Below are 21,579 nucleotides of genomic sequence, written 5' to 3'. Positions count from 1 at the left end.
AACCAGATAGGATCCAAGGGTTTTCAGGACAAATGTTGCCACAACGAGGCGCCTGGCTCGATCAAGTGCGGTTCATCTGTGCCCCCGCCCTCCCTGCCCTCCATACCCCCGATGGACAGACAGCAGTGCTTGAGATGCTGAGGACCACAGGCAACTTGGAAGTTACTGACCTAACAGGAGGCAGCTCGTAGGCCCTTGGCGGAAGGCTTTCCCTGTGAACCTACATTGGTCTGGGAAATGATCGTACTCTCCAAGGCATGGAGACCCATGAAGCCCAGGGGTTCATTCAGCACGTTGCTCTGCACGCAGAAGACAGTCACTAAACGTTGGATGTGCGAGGGGCGCCTGGGTGGCGCAGTCGTTAGGCGTCTGCCTTCGGCTCAGGGCGTGATCCCAGCGTTATGGGATCAAGCCCCGCATCAGGCTCCTCCGCTAGGAGCCTGCTTCTTCCTCTCCCACTCCCCCTGCTGTGGTCCCTCTCTCCCTGGTTGTCTCTCTCTCTGTCAAATAAATAAGTAAAATCTTTAAAAAAAAAAAAAGTTGGATGTGCGAGTCGATGAATGAATGAACGAACAAATGACAGAATGAATGAATGAATGAATGAATGAATGAATGAATGAATGAATGAAAAATGAATGAGCAGGCTTTTAAGCTAGAGGGGCAAATGGAGTTCTCAGCTAACACAAGGCCCAGTGCGCTAGGTAGGAGACCAGACAGAGATGTGGGGTCATAGCCCAGCTAGTAAGAAAATGCATGTTTCCCCAGTATGATTTCTGTGTCCCTCCTTCAGGGACTTGTCAGGAACAGTGGTCACCACAGTGGGTGCTCAGCGGGTCAGAGATTGAGGACTCTAGTCCTGGACGTACTTTGTCTCCAAGACTGAACACCTCGCGTGGGGACAGCGGGAAGGGTGAGGGAGAGGCACGGATGTGTCTTGGTCATCTCTTGTGTGCCAAGCCCTATGCTAGGCACACGCTCATGACTGGCTTTCTCACTGAGTCCTTGGGACAGTTCTGGAAGCAGGTAAAATTCGCTGTCATTACGGAGAAGAAACTTCCAAGGTGAGGTCACTTGCCCATGCCGGCACAGCCAAGGGGGGCAGCAGGATGGAGTTTCAAAGTGTGGTCCTTCAGTGATTGTGGCTCCTGGCCCTCTGAGGCTCTGACAAAGCCTTCTCCTCCTACCAGTGCTCATCCACGCCAACATCTGAGAAGCATTTCCAGGGCTCCCCTCGCCACTTCCGTGTTGGGACAGTCGGATGAACTCTTAAGGACCAGGTGTAAGCGGTTAGACGAGGAACATCACAGGCTGCTCTTCCCGCGCGGCCACCAGGACTGAACTAGCAAGACGTTGTACTGTCCTTTTAATGCTCTGTTATTTACAACTGAATTACACAAAAACATTTTGCCACTATTGCCTTGGGCCTTTTCCCTCGGGCCTTAATGCTGTGTGGTCTACGGCTCCTCCATGCCTTTAAGAGTTGACCATCTCCAGCATCAAACGAAGCCTTTGATGGATTTGAGATGTGTACTCCTCCACCCACAGCCCTGCTTCTCCGTCATAAGGAGCTCCCCACCCCCATGCTGCTTGCTCTGCCCAGATCATTCCTCTCCTGCACGTCTAAGTCCAACAAAGTTTCACAGGCCAATTCCCTGGCAGCCTTTCCTGAACATGGCTTGGCCACCTGTCCTCTGTGCTCACATGGCCCCTCTGCAGAATTCATCGTGACACTTTTGCCACTGGATTGTAATCATCTGGCCCAACAGCAAGCTCTATAAGGACAGGGAAAACACCTTGTCCACTATTCCATCCTCAACAAGGTCTTGGACACAGCCAGGACCTCAATACATACTTACCAAATGAGTAAATAAAAGAATTATTTTGGATAGTGACGTGCTATTTTAGATAAAGCCCATTCCTTAATAACCCTTTATTCATGTAACATTTTCAGAATTAACCACATTATCCATATTTCAGGTGGCATAAATCTTGTAGAAAGAGAACAGGCCACCACTTCTCAAGCAGCAATGCTGTTGAGATTTCAGACCAGATAAACAAAAGGGTCTTTCTGATAAAGTTCCTGGAGCAGAGGAAGTTAATCAGTAATGGGTTATCAGTGTGTCACCACCATCACTGCCATCACCATCATCATCAACACCATCATCATCATCACCATCATCACGACATCATCATCGTTATCACCACCATCGTCACCATCATCTCAGGATCACACATCATCACACATCACCATTATCACCATCATCATCATCACCATCATCACCATCATCACCATCATCATCATCATCATCATCATCAACACCATCATCGTCGTCACCATCATCATGACATCATCATCATTATCACCACCATCGTCACCATCATCTCAGGATCACACATCATCACACATCACCATTATCACCATCACCACCATCACCACCATCATCACCATCATCACCACCATCATCACCATCACCATCATCATCAATACCATCAACACCATCATCACTATCACCATCACCATCATCATGACATCATCATCATCACCATCACACATCATCCACCATCATCATCACCTTCATTTTCATCACTATCATCACCATCATCACTGTCATCACCACCATTATCATCATCTCCATCATCATCTCCATCATCACTATCATCACTATCATTGCCATCATCATCACCACCACCAACCCCACCACCATATAATGACCATTGCCATTAGCATCATGTTGGCAAACTGTGAAATGTATCTCCCACTTTTTTTTTATTTATTTGAGAGAGAAAGTGAGTGAGAGAGAGTGAGCACAAGCATGGGGAGTGGCGGAGGGAGAAGCAGACTCCCCACCAAGCAGGGAGCCTGATGTGGGGCTCAATCTCAGGACCCCAGGATCATGACCTGAGCCAAAGGTGGACAAAAAACTGACTGAGCCACCCAGGCACCCCTTTCTCTCTCACTTTTACTTCTTCTTCTACTCTTTTTATATTTATAATAGCACATAAACTTATGCCCAAAAAGGCAGTTTAGTTAGAGGAATAAATCTATCTGCTAGATGGAGCAGACATGTGTGAATATCATTCTTAGGAGAAAAAAAATATACATTGATGCTTACTGTCACATCCCCCAGAAATACAGCTATTGTGATACAACAATAAATATTCATTCATTCCACTTAGAATTCAGAGTCTATAAAGAACAGAGGAAAGAGAGCTGCACTTCTTTTCTCCAGAGGTCTGTAATTCAAAAAGTACAGCAAAAGTGAAACTTACAATTGTCTCTGTGTCTGGGAGGTTCTTGAAAGCGTAGCACTGTCAGAATCATGAACAGGATACATGGCCAAAAGAATTCAGCAAGAGAAAGGACCTGCAGAAGATGTTAAAAGAAAAAAAAATTAGAGCTTGAATGAATTGCAAAGTATGACGGTAGCCCCCCTCTCCTGAAGGCTGGTATGCTGGCCAGGTCAGGCCTCCTTTAAAAGAGGTCACTGTCATCCCTACGGCGCATCTCTGAGAACACCCATTTGAGACAGGGGTCCACACGGGAGGCCCAGGTCACTTGTCACCACATCCAGACCCGTGACTCTCAGCTCCTTATACTTCTCCCAAAAGGCATGTCGTCTGTTTCTTTCTTTTTTCTCCACATTCTTATTTATGGCAGACTTCATGACATCAAAAGAAATTAAATAACTTCATTCATATTTCTCACATTCCAACAAGTAAACTATTTTTCTTTTTTTCTTTTTTTAAGTGGGCTCCATGCTGGGTCCAACACAGGGCTTGAACTCACAACCCTGAGATCAAGACCTGAACTGAGATCAAGAGTCAGACACCCAACTGACTAAGCCACCGAGGTGCCCAATATTTTTCTAATTTCTTTAACATTCCTGCCTTTTCCATCCAAACAGACATTTTCCCAGAGATGGCCAGTGACACATACACGAACTTTTTTTTATGAGTATTTTCTCTTTTTTTTGCAATGAGCAGGGAGCCCGATGCGGGGCTCAATCTCATGACCCTGAGATTATGACCTGAGCTGAAATCAAGAGTTTGGACACCAACCAACTGAGCCACCCAGGCGTCCCTTATGAGTATTTTCTAGTATTGCCACACGCAATTCATAACTAGCATCTTACTGATTGCATAACATTCTTACCAAATGGGTATACCATAATTCACATTCTCTCAACAACAAATATTTTTTATGCATAAATAATTTTTATTTTGAATTCTTTTCTTGAGATTGGAACAAATTCCTAAAATTCAGATTATTGGAGTCAAATCTCTTCACACAGACAACAAAAGAGCTACAGAGAAGGACTGCGATAATTTCATAGCCTTGAATTTTCAAAGTAAAAAAAAAAAAAGAAGGAACTGTCATTGATACGTGGAATTTATTTAAGAAAGAAATACCCAAGGTATAGCCCAGTGAAAAACTAAGAGAAAATCCTCAATAATCACCAGATTATTCTTATTACCATCATTCTTCCCTTGATTTTATCTTGGATATGTTCTCCTGTGGACTCCCACTCCTACCATTCCACAAAGACGGAAGTGTGGAAACAGACACAAACACAGGCTGGGCACTCAATAATGCATGAACAAAAACCTAAAATCTGCAGGTTAGGAAGTTAAGGATACTCAGTCCAACACTAAAGAGGCTTATTTCAGACTCCAAGTTATAATGCTTTGAACCAAAACGAACTTCTCGTCTCTTCAGTTCCTTTGCTCTTTGAACTGCCTGTCCCAATTCTTCCCTGTAAGGAAACAGCATCTAAATGCATCCAGGTTGGGTGTATGAGGCCAGAAGCCATAAAGACAAAACACAGGTGGAAAAGGTTTCAACCCCTACTAGAAGTCAAGAAGAAAAGAGGGGCGCCTGGGTGGCTCAGTGGATGAAGCTTCTGCCTTTGGCTCAGGTCATGATCCTGGGGCCCTGGGATCGAGCCCCACATGGGGCTCCCTGCTCAGCGGGGAGCCTGCTTCTCCCTCTGCCTCTGCCTGCCACTCCCCCCCTGCTTGGGGGCTCGCTCTCTCTCACTCACTCTCTCAAATGAATAAATAAAATCTTTAAACTATAAATAAATAAATAAGAAGAGGAAGAAAAGAAATCACCATCTGAAACAGTTCATGAGGTCATATTGCTTACGCCAGAAAGTACGTCATTATGAAAAGCTCCTGACCAATTACTGAATGCAAGATCATATGTCCTGAGAACAGGGAAAGCGTCTGCAGGAGGCCGCCCTCTGCCTCAAAGGATGGTAATTAAACCAGGAAGAGAGGTCAAGAACACTCAGAAGACCAGAGATCACTGAAGTCATCTTGTTCATTCTCAGTAACAAATAATCATTTCCTGAAGTACGGGAGTGGAGGTGTGGCGGGGGGGGGGGGATTCCCTAATTAATTCTAGCTGAATATAAATGTGCAAGATAGAAAACGTGCCCCCAAAGTCAACAATGACTTGATAGCATTAAGAAGAATAAATACATAATTAATTGTTTTGGTTTAAAAAAATTTTAATAACATATGATAGCCATTTTCTTGTAAAGACAGAGAGGTATAAAGAAAACAGAAAATGGTTTGGACCCAAGACTCCTACAACAACTTTTGATGTTACGATTACATATATGCATAGTTAGGAAATTCAAAAAGTACAGGAAGAATGCACTCTCAAAGGAAAAATTCTCTGAACAGTTTTCTGAATTCATTATTAAAAACATATATAAGCAGGGCGCCTGGGTGGCTCAGTTAAGCATCCAACTCTTGGTTTTGGCTCAGGTCGTGATCTTGGGGTGGTGAGATCGAGTCCCATGTTGGGCTCCATGCTTAAGACGGAACCTGCCAGGGATTCTCTCTCCCTCTCCCTCTGCCCCTCCCCCTTGCATGATCACGCAAATAAATAAATAAATCTTAAAAAAACACACATAAGCATAACTAATATTTTTGGAAACAATCTCTCATATCAGCACTTACAGATTCACCTCGTTGTTTTTAAAGAGTGCCCGATAATCTACCATAGAATTGAGTTTATTCAACCTATCATGCTCATAGGGAAACTCACAAGGTTTTCTGTTTGGGGACATCACTATCTTGAGTTTTCTGCACGTTTGGCTGACTTTTGTAATTATATTTATGGAGTACCAATGAGAATATTGAATCAAAGTGTGTATGATTTTTAATTTGGATAGCTACAACCAATGTGCCCTCAGTAAAAGCTGAACCAACCGTCCTTCCCTCCAATCACACACTCAGTAGCACCTGAGATTAATAAACATTTAAGTGTTTCATCAAACTGATATGCGAACAAAGAATGTTTAATTACTTTGGTAAAACATTTTTCACAGGTTCGTATATAATAATCCTTGTCCATTAATTCCCTATTCTTCCCTGCGTCCATGTTTCTATTATACACATATATACATACATAACAAAAGTTTATAGTCAGACACAAAATGGGCTAGACACTCAATAATGCACGAACAGGACTCTATACTCCGCAGGTTAAGAACTTGAGGATACTTGGTCTAACACTAAAGAGAGGGTCTTACGTTTTCAGAGCCCACTCAATGCATTTTTTTTCTTTGTTTTTCTTAACTGATCTATACATCATTGTTTCTGCTTCTCTCTTTTGTTTTTTCCTATTTTCTTTTTGAATTAAGGAATTCCTTATTTGGTCCTTTGTTGGCTTAAAGTATTACAAATATTTTCTCCAGTGTCTCATTCGCTTTTTTATGGTCAAAATCTCTGATATGATCAATGTATCAATTTTTTTTTTTTTTATTTCTAGCATCTGGGTTTTTTTCTTCCTCCACGTAAAGACCACCATCATTTAAGGGACCTTGTTGCGGCCAAATTAAAATAAGCAGCAAGCAGCTGTGAAGCTGCAAGTGTTTACCTGTCCAGTCCTTAAACCAATGGGAAATCTCCAGTTTCAAATGGAAACAACATCGTCAAAAAAACAAAACTCTACATTGTATAATCGAGAAGTTGCTTGGAGATCTTGAAATAAAACAGAACTCCAGTTAAACTTGAAAAAATGGTATCTCACTTCTTTATTTACAAGCTGATCACTGGCTGCCCTGAAAAACGCAGGTGGGAAACATCTTCCTTTGTTCCGAATCGGAAACAACTCCGTTCAGAAGCTACGCATCCAAACACCCGGTTCTGCTGTGTCACTGCCCATTGTGAGCGCGTGAATCACCTCCTTTCATGGGACTCTTTCTCCAGAGGCGCAGAGGCGGCCTGCTCTTTCTCATCGCAGTTTTGTATCATGTTTTTCTTCTCCTGTGTCCTTCTTATCCTGCAGTCCTGCCTGACATTTCTAATCCCATCCCTGCTAAATGGGAATGCTTCCCACCGAGGCCCACACGTCAGGCCCACCGGGAGTGGCTTCCCTGCGCTAGGAAGGGCCGAGCAAACCGCACTCATGCTGGCCAAGGCTCTCAAGAAAAATAATCAGCTGGAGAACCCATCTCTGCTCGCAAAACACCACACAGTGGAGTCCCAGGCGGGAAACTGCCACCGGGAGATGGCAAAAGTGTCCAGTTCTGCACCCCAACTTCCACATCCCACAGTGGCCCTCACCGTGACTTCCGTGCATGGCCCTCCTTGGTTCCTAAAACCAGAGCTGAAAGGCTGGCATTTGCCGAGACCTTAACACTCCATACACAGACACACACACACGTAAAATATTGGAACTTCCTTACAGACGTTTTCTTCTCCCAGACAGAATGAGAAGAGGAAAAGAAAAGAAGGTAGAGGAGAAAGACAACTTGTCTTCCTCTAATACAAAAGCTACAAAAAGCCAAGAAACAAGTGTCTGGAGGCCATCAAGCAAGCCCACCACGGTCAGTCCCGACTCAGCCCGGCCAACTCCAGAGATGTTATCCCGGGACCCTCCCCAACACCCGCATCTGTGGGGTGGGCACTCCGAAGGCGTCACCTCCCTCCTTCTTCTGGCAGGAGGCAGGGAAATGTGTCTGGGAACGATAAACGCAACAAAGAAGTGAGCAATGAGCCTGAGTCTGTTGAAGAAGCTTCCAGGGCTTCACATAATCAGGTGGAAAGAATCCAGAGCTGGAGAACAATTTCCCCAACTGGATGCAGTGAACAGGGCATAAAACACTGGACAAAATCCCAAAGCAGGCACAGAGCCCATCTGGTGTAATAATGTCTGCATCTCATCTCCTTGGGGGTGAGCCCCCCACTCATCTCCACTCTCATCCCAACCCTCCCTCCTGGCGCAGAAAATCGGCACATACAGGGTGTGTGCTCAGAGATGGCACTAGAGTTTGAAGGAGAAATCAAACTGGTCTCAGATCAACAAAAAGAGTCGAGAACAAATATAACATCCAGTTGAGCTCTCCAAGAATGAATCAGATTAAAGGGAAGAGCGAAACAGCTGTCTAAACATTCTGGAGGCAAAGAAACAAGTAAGCAAACCAAGTCATGAGGCACGACTGGGAAGTAAGCAACACAAAGGAAGTGGAGAGTCTCTTTACAACTGTTTCATAAAGAAAAGCAATTTAATAAGAACAACCTTTCAAAAAACTAGAGCTCCAAAAAAAAAAAAAAAAAAAAGCTGGTAAATGAAAGAGAGGTTGCAGATCTAAGGAACACATAACAATGACGGAATCATCCCTGCGGAATTCTAAATGATTTAGAAACCACACGGAGAGAAGAGATGCTGGTTAAATTTTGATTTCTACGTTAGAGAAACAACTTGAGATAACAGTGATTTTCTTTAAAACATTGTTAAAGGTGGGATTATAAACACAGAAGAGTGTCCCTGAAGTAGAGAATCCAACAAACAGGACAAAAAATATGCCCAGAGATAGAACTCAGGGGAACTTCTTGGAAATAGAGAAGATTTTATGTGAAGACTGAAAAAGTATGCTGTAATTCAGGGGGAAAAAATAAGCTATAGCTGAACTATGGCTTTTGAACTCCAAAGGTAAAGGCAGAAGACCACAGGTACGCAGAGGGGGAGAAAGAAAGCAACTTACTAACAAGTAGGGGGAAAATCAGTCCAGCTTCAAATATACCCCGATAACATTCAGCCCCAGATGCCAATGCATCAAGATTGGCAAAGTTCAAAGAAAAAGTGTCATAAAAATACGATAACCAACCAAAATGGCCCTTAAGTGAAAAACCAACATAACATATATTCTCCACCATAAAAGAACACAGATCATTCATTAACCATGAACCCTGAGGGGGCAAATCCTGGAGATGAAATCCAGCCAAAATAAGAATGGGACAAATTTTAAAATCCAGTAACGTCACTTCTGCTCCCAGCAGCACACCGACTAGAAGCAACAGGACTCCTGCCATGAGAACAGAGGTTTTGTTGCATGGCTGGTCTTCCAGAAAGTGATCTCCAGAGAGCTGGGACAAGGAGAGGGACAAAAAAATAAATCAAAGAAAAGACCGAAGTCATAAGTTGAATCCTTAAGTGTAAGATTTAGTTATAGAGGAGAGTCCCCTCAAGGGGAATGGAGGGGAGACAGGCAAGGCAATAGTCTACACATGGCTGAGAATTTTCTAGAACATACAAAAGACACAACTCCATTGATAAAGGAAATATAACATTTACCAGCAAACACAAATCCACTTTAAAACCATCACCGCAACTAAGTCCAAGAAAAGATTTCAATACCAATTCAAGAAATAAAGCCACACTACCTCAGAGGAATGGTTCGACTTGCCAAGAATTCATCAATAGCAAGAAATCAGAAGATAATTAAATATCTGTAGACTGCTTGGAGGAATACGATCAATCTAGAATTATGTACCCAGAGAAAAGACCTCTCAAGAATGACGGTGAAAGAAAATTTTCAGTGAATTAGAAACCAAGTTATCCAACTCGAGATCAACATGAAAGAGACTTGCAAATAATAGGCTTAGATTTCAATAAATGCTTGGATTAAGCTCACTGTTTGAAAGACCAGGATTTTCAGGCTTGATTTAAAACAATGATATGTTATTTGGAACAGATAAAGTTAGAATATAAGGACACAGACTGGTTGAACTAACGAGATGAAAAAGAGGGGTGTCTGCCTGGCTCATTCAGTAGACCACGTGACTGTTGATGGACTCTTGATCGAAGGGTCGTGAGTTCAAGCCCCATGTTGGGTGTGGAGCCCAGGTAAAATTAATTAATTAATTGATTAAAAAAACAAAACAATTTCTTTAAAAAAGAGAGATGAAAAAGACATACAAGGTACATATTAAAATGAGCTGGTGAAATCAGACAGGAGGCTTTAGGACAATATACTTAGATATAGAAAAAGGATCACTACATAATAAAAGAAGTTTTAGAATAGGAAGATGCAATAATGCATTTATAAACCTATTAAATACCCTCAAGAAATATAAAACAAGTGATAGAAATACAGAAAGAGAATTACAGGGGCGCCTGGCTGGCTCAAGTCAGTGGAGCGTCCGACTCTTGATTTCAGCTCAGGTCGTGATCTCAGGGTGCTGGTATCAAGCCCCGTGTCAGGCTCCGTGCAGAGTATGGCATCCGCTTGAGATTCTCTCTCTCTCCCTCTGCCCCTCCCCTTGCTCATGTGAGCACACACGTTCTCTCTCTCTCTCTAAAATAAATAAATAAATAAATACAATCTTTAAATAAAAATAAAAGGTTCAAGCTAATAGTTTTTGAGAAGGTAATTACATACATGAATCAGAGGCATCCTCAAGAACGCTTCCATTATTTGTGAAGGAAAAAACGGAAGTCATGCAAAAAAAAAAAGTAGGAGAACGGATCATTAAATTGCTATGCACAGGAGCATTAAAAGTCAGTGTACTTTTTATTGTATTTTATTTTATTTATTTGAGAGAGAGAGCATGACAGGGAGTCAGGGGAAGAGGCAGAGGGAGAGGGAGAAGCAGCCTGTCCGCAGAGCAGGACGCCCAATGTGGGGCTCGATCCTAGGATCCCGGGATCATGACCTGAGCTGAAGGCAGCCGCTTCACCAACTGAACCCCCCAGGCGCCCCTAAAGTCAGTGTACTTTTCATTCATTCATTCATTCATTCATCAGGAAGTGTGTAGCATGTGTCGGGCACTGGGGAAACACACATGGCCGAGTCCCTGCCTGGGAGGAAGGAGCACGTGCACATGTGCGCATCCATGCGGGGGACTCTTCTGGGGACGCACACGTGAGGATGACCGAGTCCTGTCCTCATAGCCTCTCCAGAGCCCTGGGCCATCTGCAAGCTCACGTTCACCCACTATTTTAGCCTTCACCAGCCAGGTAGGGAACTTCGTGCCAATTTTCCGCATCTGAGACAGAAATCATCATGATTTTGCCCAGTATCCTCGAACTAGTTCGCGATGGAACGTACATGAAATAAATCCTTTTCCGTCTTACTTGAACAGAACATCTTACGGGCTGAGTTTAATGAAACCCATCCTTAAATCCCCCAGGTTGCTCGGGCAGCACACGGTTTCGGTTACGACTGAAAACCACAAAGAATAAAACACCCCTGGGACAAAAAATAAAACCGTCAGTGAATCAAGAAGGAAGGAGGGCTTTTCAGAGGGAGAAGGTGGTCATGAGACCCACTGGCTGGGCGGGGAGGAAAACATTACAACAAGTTTAGAATATCAAGGAAGCTGAAGCAAAGCATGGAATCAGTCTGCTGCCTCATCTTCGGACACAAAGGGCTTTGCGGAGAGGGTGAAATTCTATTGTGTCTCTTTGGGGCGCACGGGCCTCCGGATGCCAGCCTCTCAGAGGAGGAGACTTTCCCAGAAGTATTACGAGGTCCTGGCTATAAAACAGTGCAACAAGAGCCAAAACCAACATAGAAAAACCGTCAGCGGCACCTGGGTGGCACAGCAGTTAAGCGTCTGCCTTCGGCTCAGGGCGTGATCCCGGTGTTATGGGATCGAGCCCCACATCAGGCTCTTCTGCTATGAGCCTGCTTCTTCCTCTCCCACTCCCCCTGCTTGTGTTCCCTCTCTCGCTGGCTGTCTCTCTCTGTCGAATAAATAAATAAAATCTTTAAAAAAATTAAAAAAAAGAAAAGAAAAACCGTCAGCCCAGTTGGCCTCAAGCCATTGCCATTCGGAGCTGGGACTCCCGGGACCACTCCATCAGAGTCCAATACTCCCCCCCAAGAGAGCCCATGCAAATCTTTATGCTGGCCACTGAGGTAGCTGGGACCGAACGAGAAGGACCAGCTCTCTCGCCTCCCTTTTGTTTTTTACTGTTATGGCTTCTTAAGCTTTATATTGAAAAACAGTTGCTTTTCTTGTAACACTCATGCATTAAACATTATATAGGGCCTACTGCTGATGTCCAAAACCGGACTCAACCACGTTTCAAAATACATGACAAAATAAGCTTTTGGGGACCACAAGGCAGGGAAGAGACATTGCACGGGGGGGGAGGGGGTCAACCGCCCTGAACTCAGATGTAATTTTTATGAAGATAAACTAAAGCTTTGCAGGGTACCCACAAGTACACCTTAAGTAGACGGAAGTCAAAAACAGAGTAAATTCAAATCTAGTGAAACCAGAAGCGAGTAGACCATCGATGAAACCTGTGTGTGAATAAAACATACTTCCTACAGGGGCACCGGGGGACTCAGCTGGTGAAGCATCTGCCTTCAGCTCAGGTCATGATCTCAGGGTCCTGGGATGGAGTCCCGCATCGGGCTCCCTGCTCAGTGGGGTGTCTGCTTGTCCCTCTCCCTCTGCCTTCCCCCCACTCACTCGTGCTCTCTCTCAAATAAATAAATAAAGTTTTTTAAAATTAAAAAAAGAATACTATCTGCAGTTTTGAAACTATAAAAGACGTATTTGAAAGAAAAAGGAAAGGTGATATTGCAAGATACACAAACTGAGTCTGAGCCATACAAATAGAGAAACAAACAAACAAGGAGAAGGACAGCTATTGGGGTGGGGGGGAAGAGGTACTTGCCATCCACACAGCAAGGTCTCAGCAGCCAAACCACAGGAGAAAATCACCAGCCTCCTAATTATGAAATTGGAAAAGAATTTGATGGGCAATTTATTATTTTTTTAAGATTTTATTTTTAAGTAATCTCTACCCCCAATGCAGGGCTCGAACTCACCACTCCAAGATCAAGAGTCGCACACTCCACCAACTGAGCCAACCGGGTGCCCCTGTGGCTATTTATATAAGGGAAAATACAGATAACTATGTTCCTTTTTACAGTAACCTCTCAAAAGAGAAGATCGAATAAACCTTACTATGCCACTGGACGTGGACGAAGTGGACCAGCATAGACCACATGCACCCACACAGTAGGGCCACCACGGGCCGGGAGGACACAGCACTGGACACACCAGTTGGCACCACGTGACCCGCACATCCCTTCTGAAAGGAAGCCGGCTGGGGGTAGCATGACCCACAGCGATGGAAGGTGGTGTGAGTGCCTTCTGGCTCAGACATATCACTATGTGGAATTTATCCTAACATCGTTGTGTTTGGGGCCGAGGAAAGACTCCATGCCCACAGGCCCCCTGAGGGTACACACAACTCCGTTTGACCTTCCATGTGGGTCCCTCTTAGCAGCCTCGTGTCCCACACACAGCGGGGATCCCTAAGTCTGGGACAGAGGTCAGGATGGGCAGCGGGCACACACCTCCTTGCCTCTTCCCCCCATCCCTAAGGAGTGGTTGTTTTCAAACGGGAGCTCTGCCAGGAGCTCTGGCTTCAATCCCGCAGGGAGACAGGTGCCTGTGAGCACCACCTGGGGACAAGCCCCAGCTACCTGGTCCAGGACACCAGTGACCAAGGTGGGACTGAGCACAACAGTGTCCCTCCCACAGGGGAGTGTTGATTCAGCCAAGGGGAAGAGGTGGCAGGGGAGGGGGGCAGGCGCAGCTGAGTGGCAAACACAGAGCTGACCTCAGAGTCCCAGGGTGACAAAATGAATGCACTCCCCAGTTTACATGATCCCCAGGACACAGTCTGGGTCTCCAATACAAGCTCATAAAACAAGCCTGAGGTGCCCCTTGTCCCTGGTCTCTGGAGTTATTGTTACCAGGAGGTAGGTTAGGTTTGCTTTTGTTTTGTTAACCTTTCTTGTAATTGAAAACTCAGGCTTCTGTGAGGTCAAGGTAAATAAACCAGGGAAACTCCAGGTTTCCCAACAAGACCCACATTCCTGAGTAAGGAGGAAACACCTCTCCGGAAAGAAGAGGGCTCTGCTTTTTTATTTTTGGTTGTTCGGTTATTGTTGCTTTTGTTTTTGTCTTTGTTTTTCATGGAAGCCACACAAATTCACCATTCTAAATAAAATCTTCCAGAACTAGGGATAGCTGGGTGGCTCAGTCCATCAAGTGTCTGCCTTCAGCTCAGATCAGGATCTCGGGGTCCTGGGATCGAGCCCCACATCAGGCTCCCTGCTCAGTGGGGAGTCTGCTTCTCCCTCTGTCCCTTCCCCTGCTCATGCTCTCTCCCTCTCTCTCTCAAATAAATAAATAAAATCTTTTTAAAAAAATCTTCCAGAATTAGCCTTTTGAGGATCTCACCATTTTCCCCTCCCATATGTTGGTAACATTTTCAGCAGAAAAGCAATATACACAGGGTTACTATTTCCTTTCCACCCTGACAAAAAACCACATTGGGAAGAGAGAAAATGGGTGCTTTGTTCCTGAAACCTAATTGGTTTTCCGCACCTTTGAAAGACTGGATACTCTGGGGCACCTGTGTGGCTCAGTCAGTTAAGCGTCCCAGTACTGACTTCTGCTCGGGTCATGATCTCAGGTTCACGAGATCAAGCCCCTGCGTCAGGCTCTGCACTCAACACAGAGTCTGTCTGTCCCTCTCCCTCTGTTCCTCCCCCTGCTTGCTCTCTCTCTCTCAAATAAATAAATAAATAAGATCCAAAAGAAAGAAAGAAAGAAAGAAAGAAAGAAAGAAAGAAAGAAAGAAAGAAAGAAAGAAAGAAAGAAAGAAAGAAAGACTGGATATTCTTGGGTTCTTAAAGTGGGGCCTTGATGTGAAGAAGAACACTTTTGAACTGTCTCATCTCCTTTAATATAAAGCTGTTCTGCTATTTTTTAAACGATTTTATCTTTACATAATCTCTACACCCAACAGGTTTAAACTCACAACCCGAGACTAAGAGTCACGTGCTCCACCGACTAAGCCAGCCAGGAGCCCCTATTCTGTCATATTTTAAAAATATGCAACTGTATGCCCTTCAACAGATGACTGGCTAAAGAAGATGTGGTTCGTATATACAATGGAGTATTACTCGGCCATCAGAAAGGATGAATACCCACCGTCTGCACCGACATGGATGGAGGGTGCTATGCTGGGTGACATAAGTCAAGCAGAGAAAGACACTTATCATACGGTTTCACTCATATGTGGAATATAAGGAATAGTGTGGAGGATCATAGGGACAAGGAGGGGGAAACATGAATGGGAAGAAATCAGAAAGGGAGACAAACCATGAGAGACTCTGGACTCCGGGAAACAAACTGAGGGTTACAGAAGGGAGGGGTGGGGGATGGGTATTAAGGAGAGCACGTGTTGTGATGAGCACCGGGTGTTATACACAACTAACGAATCGCTGAACACTCCATCAAAATCCAGTGATGTTTTATACAATGGCTAACTGAACGTAATAAAAAAATATATACAACCATAGCACGTTGTCAGGAGCCAACCTTTCATCTTTCTTCCAACCTTCCTAGCAAAGAGGTCAGCTCCTAACCTTTGACCCTCCGGTTCCAGTGAACACTCTTATAGACCTTTAGAGCGATTCTGGCAACAATCGATATGCTGTAATTATACAAACCCAGCCACATCACTCTCTAAGACCTAAACAATTTCCAAAAGAAGTAAGAGCTACTTTACTCTTGGGACTTGATTGCTATAATTTCTTGAAAATAGAAAAATACAGAATCATGACCAGCACGCTGTTTCCAAAGGGAAATTATGTTGGTACGTTAGGTTAGGTTGGTTAGCACCTCCGTGCAGGGATGGACAAAAACTCAGATCTCATAAAAGGAAAACACACACACACACACACACACACACACACACGTACATACAACAGCTCTGGGGTTTGCAGTCGCTAAAGCTCGGCTCGAGAATTCGTTCTTCTTTACTTTTTTTGTAAGATTTTATTTATTTATTTGACAGAGAGAGAGAGAGAGAACACAAGCAAGGGGAGCAGCAGAGGGAGAAGCAGGCTCTCCACTGAGCAGGGAGCCTGATGCGGGGCTCGATCCCGGGACCCTGAGATCATGACCTGAGCCGAAGGCAAACGCTTCACCGACGGAGCCTCCCAGGAGCCCGAGAATTGGTTCTTCGTGTGTGAAACCAGAACAGTGGTTTCCGAGATGGTGGTTTCGAGGACCAGCCCTAAGGGACTCAGCCCGGGTTGAGGTGGGCTTACTAGGGGCTCTTCCATGGGAGCGGGGAGGAGTTCCAGTCTGGCTTTGTGCTGAGTGGAGAGCCCACGGTGTGGAGCTAACTCAGCCTCGGGGCTTCCTGGGAGCCGGACCAGAAGGAGCAGCTCCGGCGAAGACCCCGTCACCCTTGTCTGTGTCCACGAGCGAGCGTGCAGACACATGGTCCTTGAAGGCGACAATCCAGTGCTTTACGGGCAGGGAGGGCTCCGAGGTACAAGTGGGTCTGTCAGCAGGTGAAAGTGGGTTCCTATTTGACTAGGTGGCGGGTGGAGTTTTGTGATTTCCATCAGCCCCCTCTGACCCAGAGTTGGGAGTGGACCACAGGTGTTTAGGACAATGCTGTCCTTGCGCTCAGGTATGCTCCAGTCCCCCTCCACTAGCCCAAGTCTTCAGTAGAAGTTCAGCAAACCCAAAAGGTTTGCAGCCGTTTTCACTAAAGGAGAGGGCAACTAAAAACGCAGAGCAGAGACTATGATTTTAAGACACGCAGGGGACTCCGAGAACAGTCCCTGCTCCGTGATTGAGGGGCGGACAGGGGGAGCAGTGCCATCCACCTGGGAGGGCGATGGGTCAGCCCCCCTCTTAATAAAACACGGGAAACCTCCAAAAGTTGCAGAACAACGAGACATCCCATTCTTTCTTCTTGCTGTTATTAAATTACTACAGCAAAAAGCAATGCATCAGACTCATTTACAGTGAATATGAAATGCAAAAGCGCGTATATAAATTCATGCGGCAAGGCTCCCGGCCAGGGGCTGTTTGCCAATGTTGGCCAGATTGCTTGGAAACGGCCCAGGCAGGCGCTCCTGGGGGCACCTGCTCTGGACGTGCCCGGCCCAGGGCACTCGCCTCTGACCTAGAAACCAGCTCCAGGAAGTTCATTCAAGAGAAATGACCTAGCAGAGGATGTGTCCTTCAGGCAGAATAAAGATGTCATGCCCAACAAAAGAACCAGGAGGAACCTTACTGTCCAGCATAAGGAAACGCTTGAATCAATTACATGCATCCGGGGCGCCTGGGTGGCTCAGTCGGTGAAGCGTCTGCCTTCAGCTCAGGTCATGAACCCAGGGTCCTGGGACCGAGTCCCGCATCGGGCTCCTTGCTCAGTAGGCAGCCTGCTTCTCCCTCTGCCTCTGCCTGATCTTCCCCTGCTTGTGCTCTCTCTCTGTCAAATAAATAAAATCTTTAAAAAAAAAAAATTATGTGCGGGGCACCTGGGTGGCTCAGTCGTTAAGCGTCTGCCTTCAGCTCCGGGCGGGGATCGAGTCCCACATCGGGCTCCTCCGCTGGGAGCCTGCTTCCTCCTCTCCCACTCCCCCTGCTGTGTTCCCTCTCTCGCTGGCTGTCTCTCTCTCTAATAAATAAATAAAATCTTTAAAACAAAAAAAAACTATATGCATCCAACTGATGAACTATTTTGTGATAAAACCCATAAATATGAAGACCAAACAGAAACTTTTTTTTAATGTTTTTTTTTTAAGATTTTATTTATTTATTCGACAGAGATAGAGACAGCCAGCGAGAGAGGGAACACAAGCAGGGGGAGTGGGAGAGGAAGAAGCAGGCTCACAGCAGAGGAGCCCGATGTGGGGCTCGATCCCATAACGCCGGGATCACGCCCTGAGCCGAAGGCAGATGCCCAACCGCTGTGCCACCCAGGCGCCCCCAAACAGAAACTTTCTAAACGTTGGGCTTCCATGTTAAGTGAAAGCAAAAAGCAAAAGCCTACAATTTTCATTATGTAAAAATAACACGTTAGGACAAGAAAAGCCCAAAGAAGCAGCAGACTCATTAGGATAATGACATCTTTAGAGGGTTTTTAAAGTGTTCCTCATTGCTATAGTGCCCTTTGTGCAATAGATAAAAATCAGAAGAAAAAAAATAAGTGGTATTAAAATAGTTATAAAACCATTCTTCTACTTCAAGTCATTTTTTTTCCCCAAGAAGAGTAGAAAGTCGGCAATCTATGAAGCTACGTATGAGATAAAGATGAAGGTTATTATTCATCTACTCTACACTATTCTATTTTTCTCCGTGTCAATTGTCCATAATAGAGCATTTTCTAAAAGAACTACAATAGGGGCGCCTGGGTGGCTTGGTCAGTTAGGTGTCTGCCTTGGGCTCGGGTCCTGATCCCAGGATCCTGAGATCGAGTCCCACATCAGGCTCCCTGCTCAGCACTGAGCCGGCTTCTCCCTTTCCTGCCCTCTCTTGCTCTCTCTCACTATCTCTGCATCTCTCTCTCTCTCTCTCAAATAAATAAATAAATAAAATCTTTAAAAAAAATGAAAGAACTACAATAATAAAATATAATGAAATGAAGATAAAAGAGCATATATAAATCCACGTGTATAAAAAGATTTCAGTTTTTTACAGAAAATATAGAAACAGCACGAGATTTTGGTCTGCATATCCGTGGTAATGGTTCCTTCCAGGGTGTTCGTCCTAGGAACAGTGCCTGCACCTTATTTACCATGGAAACATCGGTTCCGGACCCCGCGGTGTCTACTCCCTGTGATGAAGCTTGTCTATTTCGCTCGTGCTAAATAACTTTGCGCAAGTATCATTTCCCATTTGTGCAGGGACATCTGTAGGATTTATCCCCAGAAGGCGCTCATTAAATAGGTAATCTATCCCCCTGCTGTTCTGGGCCCCGAGCTCCAGCTCCTTGAGGGCAGGGCACACGTCCGTCTGGCTCGTCCAGCAGCTAGCAGCCAACAGAGATGCCATAAATCCCATATTCTTCTCTTCCTTCCCTCCTTCAGCCAACAGTTACTGAGCACCTGTGGTGTGCCAGGTACCATCTGGGCGCTAGGGAATATGTTGGCCAACAAATCAGACTAAAACTCCCCGCTCCCATGGACTGAGATACCGAGGCAGGCTCCAGAGAAAGGCAACAAAAAAGTAAATCTGTAGTATGTCGTCAGGTGAAAAATACTACGAGAAAAACAAGGCAGAGAAGGACGGGATGCAGGACGGCACTTAAAGGAGCCGTCGTCAGATAAATCAAGGAGTCGAGTATTTCTGTCTAACAAGCGTGCTCATCTCAGCGGCATTAATCACCATGGCTATGTTTAAACCACCGAAACACCTGAGGCCGCAGGGTAGACGGTCCCTGCCCCCCCCCCCGAGATGATAGACAAAAAGCAGAAATTGTGGTACCTGGCAGATTAACTTCCAGCCAGGACATTCCTTCCTACAAAAATAGGCTCAGTTCCTCAAAACCTAGATGTCAGTAAAATAGGTTCATAAATTGAAAAACACCTACGCAGACCCCAGGGCACTAACAATAAAGAACAGAGCCTCGCTTGCTGGTTCCTGATCTTACAACTTTTGTGCAAATTTCCCAGCGAAGTCGTGCGGGAAGGTCTCTGCATGAGAAAGAAAACACCTTTCCTGACGTTCACCTTATTTGGAGGAAGAAAGAATGTTCTGGATAACGGCAAAATGAAATTCAGTGTCAGTTACCGAGTGCCTTCAAACGGAAGAGTGGGTCAGCAGGAAAACCCCATTTGCAGAGTGTGGCCCTTAAAATCTGAGAGGTCTGTGGGCACGGCTGCAGACCTATTTCTGCTGGAAGTGACACTGGCTCATGTTAATTTTAATCTGGTGGAGTTAGAAATAAAGGAGAGGTCGCCATCGTGATAGGCAGGCGATTTCTGCATCATCAAAACCTTTACTTACAGGTGTTTATGTAACATTAGCACAAGGCTGGTTTGAGCAATTCCAATCCACTCAAGGAGCCCCTCGCAATGTCCTTTGGATACAGTTCCAAAAAGCTGGGAATTAACAGCGAGTGGATGGCTCGTGCTCTTTCTGGTGACAGACACTGCAGCCTCCTGCCCTGGGGTGCTGGGGTCGGGACCTGTAACATACTATTTAGGCCTTGTCCCTTCCACCAGATGGATCTGCACTGAAACACTAATTATGGTTCAAATTCCACCTTTATTTTTTTTTAGGGTTTTTCTCAACTGGCCCTTTTCTGACAAGACGGCGCAGCCTGGTTGTGACGGTTTGGCTACTTCGGCCCTTAGGGAAGGTTCTGAGTCTAGTAACACAGGCGACCTCCCCCCGGTTCCCTGCGGAGGGGGACAGGCAGGCCAGACCCGTCCCCCATCTCCTCCGATCCCTGCGCCTCGCCCTCTCCGGGGACCCTCAGGCAGGCATGCTGCACTCACCGGATGCCTGAGTCTGCAAAGCCAGTTCTTCCAGAGCAGGGCTCCGAACTGGCGCTCCGCCGGCCCCATGCCCTTCCTCCTGCTCTCAGTCAGGAAGCCAGAGAAGCCTGGGCTTATATCTGCAGATCCGGGCGAAGGCCGGGCGCGCATTAGTCAATCCCAACAAAAGTGAGTGATGCAAGACAGATTACTGGTGGCTGAGCGCGGCGGGCATCGAATGTCCCTCTTGTCTTGTTCTGTTCTGTTGAGAAATCTTGCCTTTTCATGGGCTGCCTGGTGCTGGAAGGGTTGGGTTACTGGGGGCAGCCTCGGGGGCCCTTTCCCGCGCGCGTGCGCGCACGTCTCCAAGAGCGCACACAGCTGGGGCGAGCGGCGGGAAGCTGCAGCATTCACCGTCACGCGGACCCCCTTGGCCCTGATATGAATTGCGTGGAATTCTGTCTCCCCTCCCCTGACACTCCAGCTATCACACAAATCACCGACCAGAATCTTTTCCATTTCGGAGGGCCCCTGGCAGGGAATCGGAGAGAAAAGAGATGGAAGCCCCGTGGGTCTCCCCGGGGACAGAGCAGGGGTGGTTAAGTTCAAGGTCAGCCGGGCTGCTGCACGCACTCCCACCCCTGTCCCCCAAGGGGTCCGTGCTTCCCGGAGGAGGCTCAGCAGGCAGAGCAGGGGCTCCCGTCAGCCTTCCTTCTGGGCCTGTGAGCAAAGCTTGGATGACTCGCTAAGACAGGAACGGTCAGCCACTCTCCCGTCTGCCCAGGACCACTGCAGCCCTGGGAGAAAGGCCAAGCTCCATGAGCAGCCGCGGGGGGCGGGGGCGCTCTCTGGCACCTTGGAGCAGGCAGGACTCAGCAAGCCTGTGGGTCCCCGGGCCGGGGTGAAGTCTCGTGCACATTACCTTGTCACCAGCCTGCTGGATTCGGCGGGGCAGCAGTTGCTCCATCGTCCCAGAGGCCGAGGCTCCCGGGTTCCTGTTGCCCCCAGTTGTGGT

At 46.1% G+C, this 21,579-nt stretch overlaps 1 protein-coding gene across 1 annotated transcript in view; it reads right to left on the bottom strand.

Moving 5' to 3' along the window:
• ABCA13 (ATP binding cassette subfamily A member 13) overlaps positions 1-20,656 on the bottom strand; it is a 368,906-nt gene extending 348,250 nt beyond the window's left edge. Inside the window, exons 1-2 of the mRNA XM_087861234.1 lie at positions 20,586-20,656; positions 3,271-3,364 (exon numbers count right to left, since the gene is read on the bottom strand). Of these exons, the coding sequence (XP_087717360.1) occupies positions 3,271-3,364; positions 20,586-20,654 (163 nt within the window). The 5' untranslated portion in view covers positions 20,655-20,656. The remainder of the gene's footprint in view (positions 1-3,270; positions 3,365-20,585) is intronic.
• Positions 20,657-21,579: the final 923 nt, after the last annotated feature.

This window comes from Ursus americanus, chromosome 3 (genome assembly GCF_024610735.1).
Source record: "Ursus americanus isolate L20-20 chromosome 3, mUrsAme1.1.p, whole genome shotgun sequence".
Taxonomy (NCBI): Eukaryota; Metazoa; Chordata; class Mammalia; order Carnivora; family Ursidae; genus Ursus; species Ursus americanus.
The sequence above is the reverse complement of the archived record's forward strand: the minus strand, read 5'-3'. Positions and strand labels throughout refer to the sequence as shown.